The sequence below is a fragment of the Sminthopsis crassicaudata genome, chromosome 5, assembly GCF_048593235.1.
Source record: "Sminthopsis crassicaudata isolate SCR6 chromosome 5, ASM4859323v1, whole genome shotgun sequence".
Classification (NCBI taxonomy): domain Eukaryota; kingdom Metazoa; phylum Chordata; class Mammalia; order Dasyuromorphia; family Dasyuridae; genus Sminthopsis; species Sminthopsis crassicaudata.
This window is the reverse complement of record NC_133621.1, coordinates 50,265,557-50,279,813: the sequence shown is the minus strand read 5'-3', so window position 1 is coordinate 50,279,813 and position 14,257 is coordinate 50,265,557. Positions and strand designations below refer to the sequence as shown.

Below are 14,257 nucleotides of genomic sequence, written 5' to 3'. Positions count from 1 at the left end.
AATATATATATATATATTTCTTTCTATTCCTGTTGATTTTCTCCAGAGAGTTATCACATCTAACTTTCCCAGAATTTTATTCACCTCTTTAATTTCTTTCTTATTTATTTTTTGATTAGATTTATCTAGTTCTGAGATGGGAGAACTGAGGTCCCCCACTAATGTAGTTTTCTAGAGAATGATTTCTTTCTCCTCAAATTATTGACTTTACAGGTTGTATCTCAAGGAGTATGTAAATTTTAGAATTAGAGATCATGGATCCAGAGCTGAAAAGGAACCTCAGAGATTAGCTACTTCAAATCCCTCCTTTTGTGCATGCAGAAAATGAAGCTCAAAAATGGCAAGCGATTTGCCTGCTAAGGTCTAACAGTAGCAGACCTGGGATTCAAACTTACATTGATTTCACATCAACTTTTCCCCTATACTGTCACAGTTTTCTGTTTTTGAAGAGCCTAACATAGTATATTGCATAGTTCCACTCCTCCTTCTCTGTATTTATTTCAGTGTGGTAAAGAATTAGAGAACTTCCTCTATCAGTAAATAGTTAAAAACAAGTCTGCAACTTATAATTTTAGTGAATGATCGGGTGTACTGAGAGATTGAGTGATTAGCTTCAGATTACAGTTAGCAGGTGTCAGAGGCAAAATTTAAATCCAAGTATACCAATTTCTGCAAATTATTAAGCACCTTGCAAAGTGAAAGTGCTTAATTAAATGCCAGCTGAATTGAATGACACATTACATTGAAAGGAATCATCACTATAAGGAAAATAAACTTCAAAAATGAAATAAGCCATAGAAAAATATGATTAATTATCTGTCTCTTTTGGACTTGACAGTCTCCCAATATTTGCATGCCAGTCATTTTTTAATCAGATCACAAACATACTTTGTTCTGTGTCTAGTTGGATCTCTGCAAATATGCCTTAGGATAAAAAAATCCTTTACATCAGCAGAAAGTGAAAAATAAAACTCATTTGCTTGAATTTCCTTTCTCCCGCTCTGCAATGCTGATGTTTCTATGCTCAAAGGGCAGAGTTTGTTCACCTCAGTGTTAAAAGTTCAAAGGGGGATACCTGGACTTGAAGTACTTGGCAGCAAAATTGGGACAAAGGGCTATAAATGGAAGAAATTATTTTTTTTTCTATCTCCAAATATCTGATCTGGACATCTGCTTTTAATGATTAATTAAAGGAAAGCATTTCTGTAATGTAAAATTAAATGATATTCTACCTAGATTTCTTTTAAAAGGCTGAACACAATTTATAATGTAAATTAAAAGCTACTATTAGATTTTCCCCTTTCCCTTCTCCTTATGCTTCTCTCAGTGTGTTGTGTTTTAAACAGTGCTCCATGCCTAGTCACCAAGGGAAGACTAGTTGAGATTAATTTAGATTACAAATGCATTTCTACTACCCATGTACATATAAATTGGGAATGAACCATTTTATATAGATCCTAAATAAATGACAAGTTGTATAAACACTAATTTGTGAAATCCTCGGATTGCTTGAAAGATGCAAAATGGAGTCTAAGCTTCACAACTAAGAATCCGGGGAAGGATGAATTAGAGAGGATGAAAGAATATGTCAAGAAATCCATTTAAGACTACTGGGTTTCTTTAGTAGAAATCAGAGAACATCTCTAGACCGATTGGCAGAAATGAGCAAGATGACTTTTTTAATGAATGAGTATTCTGCCCAGACAACCAAAAGACAACCTCTTTTCTTCAAGGTTTAAGCAAATTTAGAAAAGAAGTTTGATAGATACGGATTACGAACTGGGCAGAAATAGGAAGTTTTGATTTTTTAAGGAGTAGGCAAGAGGCCTAGAATAAGATATAAATGAACTTTGCAATTATACTTTGTAACAATAATTTCCTTACCTCCTGGGTACCCAAAACTCCCGTCTCTTATCTGCAAATATCCAATTCAGTTTCTACTTGCATATCTTGTTTACCATATCAAACGAAGCTTATCATTCTTCCCAAGCCAGTTTCCCTCCCAGTTTCACAGTCGGCCAAAGATATCTCATTTTCAAAACTTTAAAATCATTGACTTCTTTCCTTCTCTCATTCATGTCCAGTCACTCAGTCCTGTCATATTTTTGTATTGATCCCTTCCTCTACAATTCCTTTCAACATGGATATCAATTATCTGTTTATATCTGCTTAGAGTTACTTTCAGAGCTGCAATCGATCTTAGAGAATTTTTTTTTTTCAAACATTTCATTTTACAAGTGAGGGACCTGAGACTCAGAAATCATATAGTAGTATGTAGTATGAGCTGTAATTTGAACTCAGGTTCAGGTTTTCAGTCCACAAATGAAGTGCTTTTCCTACAATACCTTATATACTATAGATTTAGGACTCAATAGCAGGATCTATTTAAGAATTTCTTCTATCTTCACAGTTATTTTGTGCATTATAATTATTTTTCCAAGTAGATTGTGTTGGGGCAAGGATCAGCTCTTATGTTCTTCAGCTGTACCATAGAGCCTATCATAATGTTGAGAAACTAGTAATGAACATAATAGGTCCTCAACATGTACTAGACAGATCAAGTAGTCAAGTAATCTCTGAAACTTTAATATGCTAATTAAGATAATGCTGATGACTCACTATTTAAGAGGATTACCTAGGAGACATAGATGTTAAAAATAAGTATCTCCAGTTTTTCTCTCTGTGCCCCTTGGAGCATCAACCCTTTTAACATACTGATAGAAAAACAAGAAAGATAGTGATTTCTGACCCTGTAAGCTTGCCCATAAAATGGAGGACCAGGATGTAAAGTAAGCATAGTGCCTCCCTCCCATCTGGGTTTTGTCACACTTTCACAAAACTGATCTATATCCCTATGATCTTGGTCTTCCTAATGGTTGACATGTAGGAGTTGTAGTGCAGACATCTATGATAATCTGTCCACATATTTTAAAATATTTTACCTGGGACCCTTTGTGTTGTCACAAAAATACCCATGTTTATGTGAAAGAATTTTAGCAGATGATTATTTTAATGCTATATTTTTTCCCCTTAAAATTATTTTCATATAAATAAGTTTTTAGGCATTAATAGGTCACATTTCAAAGTATTACTAGCACTCCCTGGTGGATAGCATAATTAACAACCTTGAAGATTGCCATCCGGGAAGAGGAGTTTTCATTTGGGTCAGGATTGTTCTCAATAATGCTTCAGGGAACACTAAATAAGAAAGGGTTCTAGACTATCTATTTATCATTATTATTTTTTTGTGTACTGTTGCCCTGTGATTTCTGATTAACAATATTAAAATTGAGAGAGGGGATTTTGTAATCAAACACATCTGGAGTCACAGAATCTGAATTCTCCTACTATTGTGGGTTTGGTTTGACATTTTAGGGAATTAATTCTATGAAAGATAAACCATTATTGAAATGAAAACAGTAATGCAGTTTTGTATTTTTTCAAAGTGCAAAAATAATAGAATTTTTTTTAACAACTCTTTGCAGCAACAGTACAAAATATTAACAACATACCAAAGGAAGATTCAATCCCATGATTCAGCATTTCTATACTGGTTCCAAACTAATAAATGAATCTTGCTTTGATTTCTTATTATCACTTAATTTGGCCATAATAATAAAAATTGAAAAGTAACAAAACAGCAGAGTTAAGTACAAGAGTAAACAAGGTTGTATAGTTCTGTAGGACCTAATAAAAGAAAAAGGCAGAATGGTGTTCTCTTCTTTTGAACCAACTACCTCATAATAGAAATCTATAGCATTTTGATTGGGAAGTGAACAATAGTATATTAATAGTATACTAATCCAAAAATATTCAGTTTTTATTATAGATTCTTATATTTTATAAAACACCCATTTCAGGAATTCCCCACCCCCACCCCTCTTTGGTCACAGCATTTTATTTTATTTTTTTTTTTTAAAGCAAGGGAAATCAACTACTTTCTGAAGGAGACTAGAAATAAAAAATAAAACTGCTTAGACATTTGTGTAAAAACAACAACAACAAAACACTACCTAGCCCCAATACTCCCATAAGTTTCATAATGCATGGGATATTATGGGATATATCTTCCATAAGTGTTGCTCCTTCTCTTCTGGAGACATTGAATTCTATGGAGAGACATCCAGTCATAGCAGAAGTTGATTTAAAAAAAAAAAGAAACAACCTAAAGGACTTGCTTTCTGGCAGAAGTTGATGGCTATGATTCCTTTTTTAAACACAATTAGAGGAAATATTTAACTTATGAAATGTACAAAGCGAAAGGAGTTCACATGCGCTTTGCCCCACTTTGAACGTTGACCATTGAAAAATAGATGCCTTTCTGAGCCAGCAACTGTTGGTGTGTTCCCTGTTCTTTGACCTTGCCATTCTGGAAAACCACGATAAGGTCAGCATTCTGGATGGTGGAGAGGCGGTGAGCAATCACAATACACGTACGACCTTCTCTGGCCCTGTCCAGGGCTTCTTGGACAACCTATTCAGTGATTACATACAAGGTTATTTTAAAGAGAAAAATCAATTCTAACTTTTCAATTCCTTCTCTCTCAATATTCTTTTCATTTCATTTCCCTAACAAAAAGGCAGATTTTATAAAACTAAGAACTGGATAAAGAGATCATTTTACAATTAACACCTTTTTTTTTGTTTTTTTTTTTTTTTCTAAATATTGTAATTTTTCTCATTTGCACATAAAAACAATTTTCCATATTTGTTTTTAAAAATTTGAGTTCCACATTCTCTCCCTCCTTTCATCCCCTTTCCCACCTTTAGACAGTAAGCAATTTCATGTTATACATAATACAAATATTAATACTTGTTTCTCTTAATGAGCTCATTCCACCAGTAAAAACACTTATTAAAATATATAGTTTTATCTATATTCTGCATGTGGTACCATGTTATGTTTGAATATGTATAAACCAAGGCCCTTGGGAGGCTTTTTGACTGCCTTAGCAGCAAAATAGGTAGAAAAATTTGGATGCTCCAATACCTTCAGGTCTTTGAAGAGTAATCTCTGAAAGACTAGAATAATCTTTTGCTATTTGCAAATTATAGATACAGTTCAAGAAATTTGTGTGTATTTGGTTTCCCTCCCACACAAAACAGTAACAAAACAACAACAACAACAAAAACGACTACTCAAGCTTAAGTCCTAAATAGACCACAGTAAAGTTTTGTGACTCTCTCTTCCTCTCTATATTCAGTTGTAGGTTCTGTATTGAACCTGACAACTGGGAAGAGGAAATGAAGAATGTATTCATATTTTAAAGTAATGATACAAGGTGTGCTGTAGAAGAAGAAAAGGAGTCAGTTACCAGTTACAATGGTTCTCAATCTCTGATTTTCCTTGTTCCATTGACTGATCATTTCAAGTGTTAAGAAGATTCCTTTCATATCATTTGTGGAGGGCATTCTTGATACAGGTGTTAGACACTTTTCTCATCAATACATATTAGGAAAATGTCTCTAAATTATACTCCAAATATACTCCAAAGTTCTGGCCCTCTACAAATAACCACTAATTGAGATAATGAATCTCCCCAAAGCAGTCACCTGTATTCAAATCCACACTATTTAAAAGTTGTAATTATAGAACAATAGGATCATATGTTCTAGTCCAATGGAAATATGCCATTCAAATTTGAATAATGTGACTTTTTCAGAGAGATTACTCACTCCCATTAATGGGGACCCAGCTGTACAGTCTTGCAGAGCTGGGTGGAGCACTGAGTAATTTAAGTAACTGGTCCAGAGTATGGGCTACAGGTATGGAGTCAGAAAACCTGAGTTCAAATCTGAACACTTAGCCTCTGGTCTACTTTAGTTTTTTCAACTGTAAAATGGGATTGATAATAGCAACTAACTACCAGAATTGTTGTTAGGATGAAATGAACAAAATACCTAGGACAATTCCTGGTACTTAGTAGGTGCTTAATAGATGCACGTTATCTAATGTTTCTTTTATGCTACTTCTAACCTCTAGGATTGAAAAAACATACACTCTCTCTCTCTCTCTCTCTCTCTCTCTCTCTCTCTCTCTCTCTCTCTCTCTCTCTCTCTCTCTCTCTCTCTCTCTCTCTCTCTCTCTCTCTCTCTCTCTCTCTCTCTCTCTCTCTCTCTCTCTCTCTATATATATATATATATATATATATATATCTATATCTATATAGATATATATATAGATATCTATATATATATCTATATAGATATAGATATATATATATATGTATGAAGTAAAAGAAAATGGTTCTTTCAGAGCATAAATACAGTAAGCCATACCTTTTCACTTTCTGTATCCAAGGCTGAAGTTGCTTCATCCAATAGCAGGATCTGAGGATTTCTGATGAGGGCTCGAGCAATAGCAATACGCTGTTTCTGACCTCCTGAGAGCTGAGTCCCTTTGTCTCCTACCTTGGTTTCATATTTCTGTATTTAAAGTTAAATTTAGTTAACATCAAAAATGTAGATGCTAGTAAAAATGAAAGTTATTATCTTGACAGTGAGTTTGCAGTAAAAGAGATTTTGCTTCTTGGCAGTACATTTAAATGAACAAATTGTTATACCAAAAGCAAGAAAGAAGAAAACTGCTAAAATAATAGAGAATAGAGAATAATAAAAAACAATAGAGAATAAAAAAATCAAATTACAAAAATGAAGACTGAGAAAATGAGTCTAGAAAACCATAGAGATTAAGGCACACAGGTCTACAACTAACAAAATCAAAAGTTTCAATAATAGCTCACATTAATTTAATGCTTTAAAATTTATAAAATGCTTTAAATAATTTCTTTGATTCTTGTATCAATGCTGTTAGGTGGTATTATTGTTAAAAGGAGGTTAAGTGACTTTAAAAAATGTATTCATTATTACCAATAACTACATTTTATATTATTTTTCCATTTATGATGGATTCAAGGATTCTTTATAATGTTCTGTTAGTATTAATTTTATCAATGAGAAAAACTAAGTAACATTATTATATCATTTGATATACTTTAATAAGAGTACAAGCATATAAGTATGTTAGAAAAAATGTTTATAAAGATGGAAAAAAATAGAAAGAAAAATCTTCCTTAATGTAATTTTGAATCACTTTCCCAGTGCTTTAGAGGCAATGCTTTGTGAATTGCAGGAGAGCTATCTATAGAAGAAAAGAAAGGGTATCTTCCACGCTAGGAATTCCCTGTACTGGTCAGTCAGTCAATAAATACTTACCAACCACCTCCTCTATACCAGACATCAAAAATAATTATAGATCTAGTATGAAATAAAACAAAATCTGCACCTACAAGCACTAGAATAGTGAATATTCTCTCTCTATCTGAAATAAAAGACTTAGCTAGTATCACATACAACGTAGAATTAGAGACATATCCATTAAAAAGATAGGAAAAGCTGTTCACTGATACTATTAATATCCTACATAGTTTTAAGAATATTAGCTATAGCTCTAAGTCAAGAGAAAAGCAACGAAAGGAATAAGCATTAGCAAAGAAGTTAACTCTATTTGGTGAGGATAGAAAAGTATAATTAGATACTCTCAAGAGATTCAACAAGGAAGGTAATCAAAGCTTTTGAAAGATATCAGAATGTAAAATACAATGCCTCCTTTCTTCACCTCCCCCCAATAGCCACCATCCCATATATCACTAAAAGAAACCAGGAGAGATTAATAGAAAGAAAAATACAATTTATAATTACTAATGAACATATACTGAATGTTTAAGTGTTTTAAGGCATGCACAAGGACTATAGGAAAATATCTCTAAAAACAATTTTAATAGAAATACTTAATTAAATAATTAGAGAGAAATATCCCATTTGTGGCTGAATTAAGACAGCAAGTAAAATGTCAATATGATTCAAATTAACTTGTAATTGGTGCAATACTAATAATACATCATAAAAGACCTTCATAGATTAGCTAAACCCTAACAAAATGTATATGGAAGACTTGCAAGAAATAATGAAAAGTGAAATGAGCAGAAGCAAGAGAACATTGTATGTAGTAATAGCAATATTTTTAAAGTACAAGTTTGAGTAACTAAGTCATTTTAACTATTATAAATACCCAAATTAAGTATAATGAACCTATTAAGAAAGATGTTATCAGTATCTGGAGATAAAACAGATAAAATAGATGTGTAGAATGAGTTTACATAAACACACTCACATATACATATACATACAGACATATTTGTGTATAATGGTAGCCATGTTAAGGGAGAGAGGGAAGAAAAAAAGAAAACAAATTACACAATGCAGAAAATTTTATATACTAGAAATGCAGTTATGTGCAATTATCTTTTTTATTCTGCTATGTTATGGAAATGCTGGTTTCATTTCATTAAGTAAAATTCTGAAAGAAGTAGACAAGAATGTTTGAGGAGAATTATGGAGGAGAAATGATGAAAGGAGATATGCACTGCCAGGTTTGTTTCAAATTATACTATAAAGTAGGCCATTATCAAAATAATTGTTGCTGAAAAAAAGAGATGAAGAGAAAAGAATAATCCAAAAATTGAACCAAAGACTTATAACCATTATAATTAATAATTAGTGGCTAAGTTTAAGATTATAGAGCCAATACATATTCAAAAGCAGAAGTTAAGGATACCTCCATACAGAGATAAACCAGAAATATTCAGGTATTCCAATGATGAGTTTTGGTTTTGCTCCTTAAAATTAACAATGTGACACATATGATAATATTTTTTCTTAATATAAATAGAATAACAGTTTAAAATGGTAGAACACAAAGTCATTTTTATCACCATTTTTGGAGCACTAAATACTTCTCTAAGATAGGTGATCCAGTAAATAGAGCAATGGATTTGGAGTTAAGAAGACCTGATCTCAAGTATACCCTCAAACATTCACTAATTGTATGACTAGGCAAGTGGTTAACCCTCTGCTTCAGTATCTCATCTGTAAAACAGGGATAATAATGGCATAATAATCCCTGAGGGTTGCTGTAAGTAAAAAAAAAAAATAAAAAATCATATAATATTTGTACAGCACTTTGAAAACTTTAAGATATATATCAATGGTAATTATTGTTATTGTTGTTATTATGATTTTGTAGGGAAGAAAGAGAAAAAATTAATGTATAATTCTGTTAAGGACCATGCCTAAGTGAAGGGGCAGGTCAATTCTCCAAGAGCCTCCAGAGCTGTGGATCATAACATCTGAAGGAGCTGCAGGGCAGCCTTTGCTGACACAAGGTGTTCCTTGTGGATTGGGAATGAAACAAATTGGAGACAGAGGGAAGAGGAGGGAGGTCAGACAACGCAACAGCTTCTCAGTGGAGAGTTCAGAACAGCAACTGCCTCTCAGGCTCCTTGTATTGTCATCTTCCTCTGACATGAAGAAATCCATTTTGCAGGTCTGAGTTAGACCTCCAGCAGCCACTGGCAGGTGGCTCTCATAGCACAACATAATTCAAGTACTTTAATAGAATGGAGAGTAATCAGAGCTGGAAGAAGGTGACCAGCACACAGGGTGGATGTAAGATAGAGGAGCTTTGATATGAAACATGGTGGGAAAAAACTCACTTTGACAAGAGCATAAACACTTTTAGGTATGTACCACTGAGGTGTGTGTGTGTGTGTGTGTGTGTGTGTGTGTGTGTCTGTCTTATCTCATCTGGAACTAAGATCTGTAGGGGGCAATAATTTAACCCACTGAACAATAGACATATGTACTAAGTAAAAATCATTTGTTAATTGTGTACATAGTACAAATAGTTAGCTTAACTATGACCACAAGGTGGTGCTCTTGGCATTGTTAAATAAAAAGCATCCTAAAAGGCTTTTTGTTCTTCAGTACTAGTCTTTTTGATTATTCCTAGGACACCCAGCAATGAGAAGCTGCACAATATGGCACCTAAAAGAGAGAGGGACCAGGGATCACTCTGAGATGCTTGTTAGCTGATTTTCATTGATGCAAGAAGATTCCACCTTAGAGTTCCTTACATTGATAAAAATCTGAGACACAGACCATTTCCTCCCTACCTTCCAACAAAATAAAAAAAATAAAATAAATTTTAAAAGCGGCACAATATGGCACCTAAAAGAGAGAGGGACCTGGGATCGCTCTGAGATGCTTGTTTGCTGATTTTCATTGATGCAAGAAGATTCCACTTTAGAGTTCCTTACATTGATAAAAATCTGAGACATAGACCATTTCCTCCCTACCTTCCAACAAAATATACCTACTTGTTACATATTTTTAAGTGGGATTTATCAATTAAGAAATGTCATTCAGGGACTTAATTTTTAAAAAGTATTCTCTCTTCTTCAGGTTTCAAAGCTCCTACTTCTAGAGAAGAAGAAACTTTAGAGATCATCAAATCCAACCTTTTTATTTTTCCAGAAGAAACTGAATTTGAAAGAGGAATTCCAGAGGATCTGAGGCCATGTGGCCTGACCCTTCATTGTATGACCCTCTACAGAGGTTAAGTGTCTTGCTGGAGAGCCAAGGGGGTAGTGTCACGGATTGAACTTAAACCAAGCTCATCTGACTCTAGTGCCCAAACTGGATTATACCAACCTTACAATTGTCTATGCCTGTAAACTTATTTGAAAATATTTTGATAATTGTCCACTACTTTTTATTCATTTAAAAACATTATTTTGAGGAGCAGTCTCAAAAAAAAATCTATGCCATATAAGACGTTAAGAACCCCTAGTCTAGATGATCTATTAGCCTATTAGGAATATTTTGGTCTGGGAGGAGGCAGGGAGAAATATGGGACAGACTCACCAAAATGACAACAGACTAATGCCAAGAAAGTCTCCTATAAACCCAAGAATCACTATTTTCTATAGGTCTATCAGGCTGAAACCTTCACCAAATTTCTCGCCTTAGCCTTGACACAGTGTTTAAGTAAATGTTAGACACGTATGCAGTAAAGTATGATGGAAAGACCACTGGTCTTCGATTCAAATTCTATGTTTAACATTGAGTAAGGCATTTATTATCCCTAGGTCTCAGTTTCTTTATCTTCAAGATGATAAATTTGGGCTAAATAACCGATAATGTCTCTTTTAGCTCTAGATCCATAATGTTATCTTTTTAAAATGACCCTTCTTTTTATAATTTATAATTATATAATAATATATAATGATATAATTTATAATTATATAATAATACATATTATTTATAATTATATAATAATATATAATATTATAATAAATATAATATATAATTATATAATAATATATAATAAGAAATAATTATTTCTTATTGTTTAATAAGAAATAATCTTCATGATTTGGGAATGTAGACCACTGGCCTTGGGTTCAAATTCTATCTTTGTTTTTTCTCTTTTTAAAAATACTTATTTTAAGATGCATTGGTTTAGGAATCATATTAGGAGAGAAAAATTAGGACAAAATGGGGAAAAAAAAAACATGGGAGAAGGAAAAAAACAAAAAAGTGAACATAGCATGTGTTCATCTATATTCAATCTCTATAATTCTTTTTTTTTTTTTTCTGGATGCAAATGGCCTCTTATGCCCAAAGTCTATTGGGATTGCTTTGAATCACTGAACCACTGAGAAGAACCAAGTCTTTCATAGTTGATCAAAGCACATTCTTGCTATTATATGCAACATATCCCTTATTCTGCTTGTTTTGCTCAGATTAGTTCATGTAAATCTTTCCAGGCCTTTCTAAAATCAGCTTGTCCATCATTTTTTATATAACAATAATATTCCATTACCTTCATATACCACAGCCAATTCAGTCATTACCCAATTAATGGGCATCCATTCATTTTCTAATTCTTTGTTACCACAGAAATTGCTGCTACAAATATTTTTGCTCATGTGGGTCCTTTCCCCTCTTTTATTATTTACTTGGGATACAGACCCAGTTGTGGCACTGCTAGGTCAAAGAGTATGTACAGTTTTATAGCCCTTGTGTTCTCCAGAATGGTTGGATCATTTTACAACTTCACCAGCAATGCATTAGTGTCCCAGTTTTTCCATATCCTCTCCAACATTTATCATTATCTTTTCCTGTCATCTTGGCCAAAATAAGAGGTATGAGGTAATACTTCAAAGTAGTTTTAATTTGCATTTTTCTAATCAATAGTGATTTAATGCATTTTTCATATTTTTACTTTTATTATGTATTATATATTAATATTATATGTAAATATTATATATATAAATATTATGTTTTTTAATTTCATCATCTGAAAATTGTTCATATCCTTTGACCATTTATCAATTGGGGAATGACTTAAATTCTTATAAATTTGACATAATTATCTATATATTTTAGAAATGAGACTTCTATCAGAAACACTGACTGTAAAGATTTTTTTTCTCCAGTTTTGTAATTCCCTCTTAATCTTGTTTCTGTTGGTCTTATATGCGCAAAAACTTTTAAATTTAATATAATCAAAGTTATCTACTTTGTCTTTCATAATGTTCTCTAGTTCTTTTGTCATAAATTCCTCCCTTCTCCAAAGATTTGATAGGTGAATTATCTCTTGCTCTCCTAATCTGTTTATGGTATCATCCTTTATGCCCAAATCATGTATCCATTTTGCCTTATTTTGGTATGGGGTATGAGATGAAGGTCAATGCTGAGTTTCTGACATTATTTTCCAGTTTTCCCAGCATTTTTGTCAAATAGGAAGTTCTTATTGAGAAGCTGAAGTTTAGTGGTTTATGAAATACTAGATTACTATAGGCCTTGATTATGGTATCATATGTGTCTAATCTATTCCACTGATCCACTACTCTATTTATTAGCCAGTATCAAATAGTTTTGATGACTATTGCTTTATAATATAGTTTTAGGTTTGGTACTGCAAAACCATCAAGTTTTGTATTTTTTTCTCATTAATTCCCTTGATATTCTTGACTTTTTGTTCTTCCAAATGAATTTTGTTATTATTTTTCCTAGTTTTATAAAATAATTTTTGGCAGCTTGATTGGTATTTCACTGAACAAGCAGATCAATTTAGTCAGAATTGTTATTTTTCAATATTTGCTTGACTTCTCCTTAAAGATGATGTTCAGTCTTGTTGGGCAGTTAATTCTTTTTTTTTTTTTTTTTTTTTTGAGGCTGGGGTTAAGTGACTTGCCCAGGGTCACACAACTAGGAAGTGTTAAGTATCTGAGACCAGATTTGAACTCGGGTCCTCCTGAGTTCAAGGCTGGTGCTCTATCCATTGCACCATCTAGTTGCCCCCGGGTAATTAATTCTTGATTGTAACCCCAGGTTCTTTGCCTTCCAGAATACCATATTCTGGTATCAGGTATCAGGCCCTCTGATTCTTTATTGTAGAAGCTGCCAGATCCTGGGTAATCATGAATGATGCTCCTTGATATATGAATTGTTTTTTCTTGGCATGTTAGAAATATCCCTCTCATCAGGATTTAGCACATTTGCTAATATCACAGATATTAGACTGACAAATAAGATTGCAAGTTTCCTGAGGGTAGGGACTAGTTTTTGCTTCTTTTTGTATCCCTAATGCTTGGTACCATGCCTGGCATATTGTAGCCACTTTATAAATATGAAAGGGGGGAGGAGGAAGAGAAGAGAGAAAATGAGAGGGAGGGAAAGTGGAAAAAAGAAAGAGAAACAGAGACACATGCAGAGTTAGACAGACTAAAAGCTACAAAACTATAATAAAAACTATAATAGATCTTGGAGGTTTTTCAAGTCTAGATCTTCTCATTTTACAAAGCAGAATACAGCAGAAGAGATCAAATGGCTTGCCCAGGGTCACAATCTAGTATAATAACTATAGCAAAAATTTAAACCCATCATCCTGAAGCCAAGTCCAATGCTCTATCCACTCTATGCTGCCTCTCATTTCATTTGTATCTCACTTGCACAATTAACTTCTACTATAGCCTACAATGTAGTTGAAAATGACCATGGATTTCAAGTTGGAAGAGATTTCAGCAGTCATCTATTTTAGCCCTTTCATTTTATCATTAAAGAAACAGATTCAGCATTTTAACAATTTTCCTTTTAGTGAATGGAAAAAGTATGGGGCCTGGAGTCAGAAAACCTGAGTTCAAAACTAGTTTTAGATATTTGTCAGCTGTATGATCCTGGACAAGTCATTTAATCTGTCTGCCTCAGTTTCCTTAACTGTAAAATGGGGATAAAAACAATACCTACTTCATAAGATTGTTGTGAGGATCAAATGTGATATTTATAAAGCATTTTGAAACTCAATATTTTATATGAATGCTATTATTAATAATATGAATATTATTATTAG

General features: G+C 33.0%; 1 protein-coding gene across 9 annotated transcripts in view; it reads right to left on the bottom strand.

The window, feature by feature from the left end:
• Positions 1-3,428: 3,428 nt before the first annotated feature.
• The window catches only part of ABCB1 (ATP binding cassette subfamily B member 1), a 193,776-nt gene continuing 182,947 nt past the window's right edge, over positions 3,429-14,257 (bottom strand). For all 9 annotated transcript variants that reach the window (XM_074266626.1, XM_074266632.1, XM_074266629.1 and 6 more), the window contains 2 exons: positions 6,280-6,426; positions 3,429-4,474 (listed from right to left, as the gene is read on the bottom strand). In XM_074266626.1, coding sequence (XP_074122727.1) covers positions 4,268-4,474; positions 6,280-6,426 — 354 coding nt within the window. In that variant the 3' untranslated portion in view covers positions 3,429-4,267. The remainder of the gene's footprint in view (positions 4,475-6,279; positions 6,427-14,257) is intronic.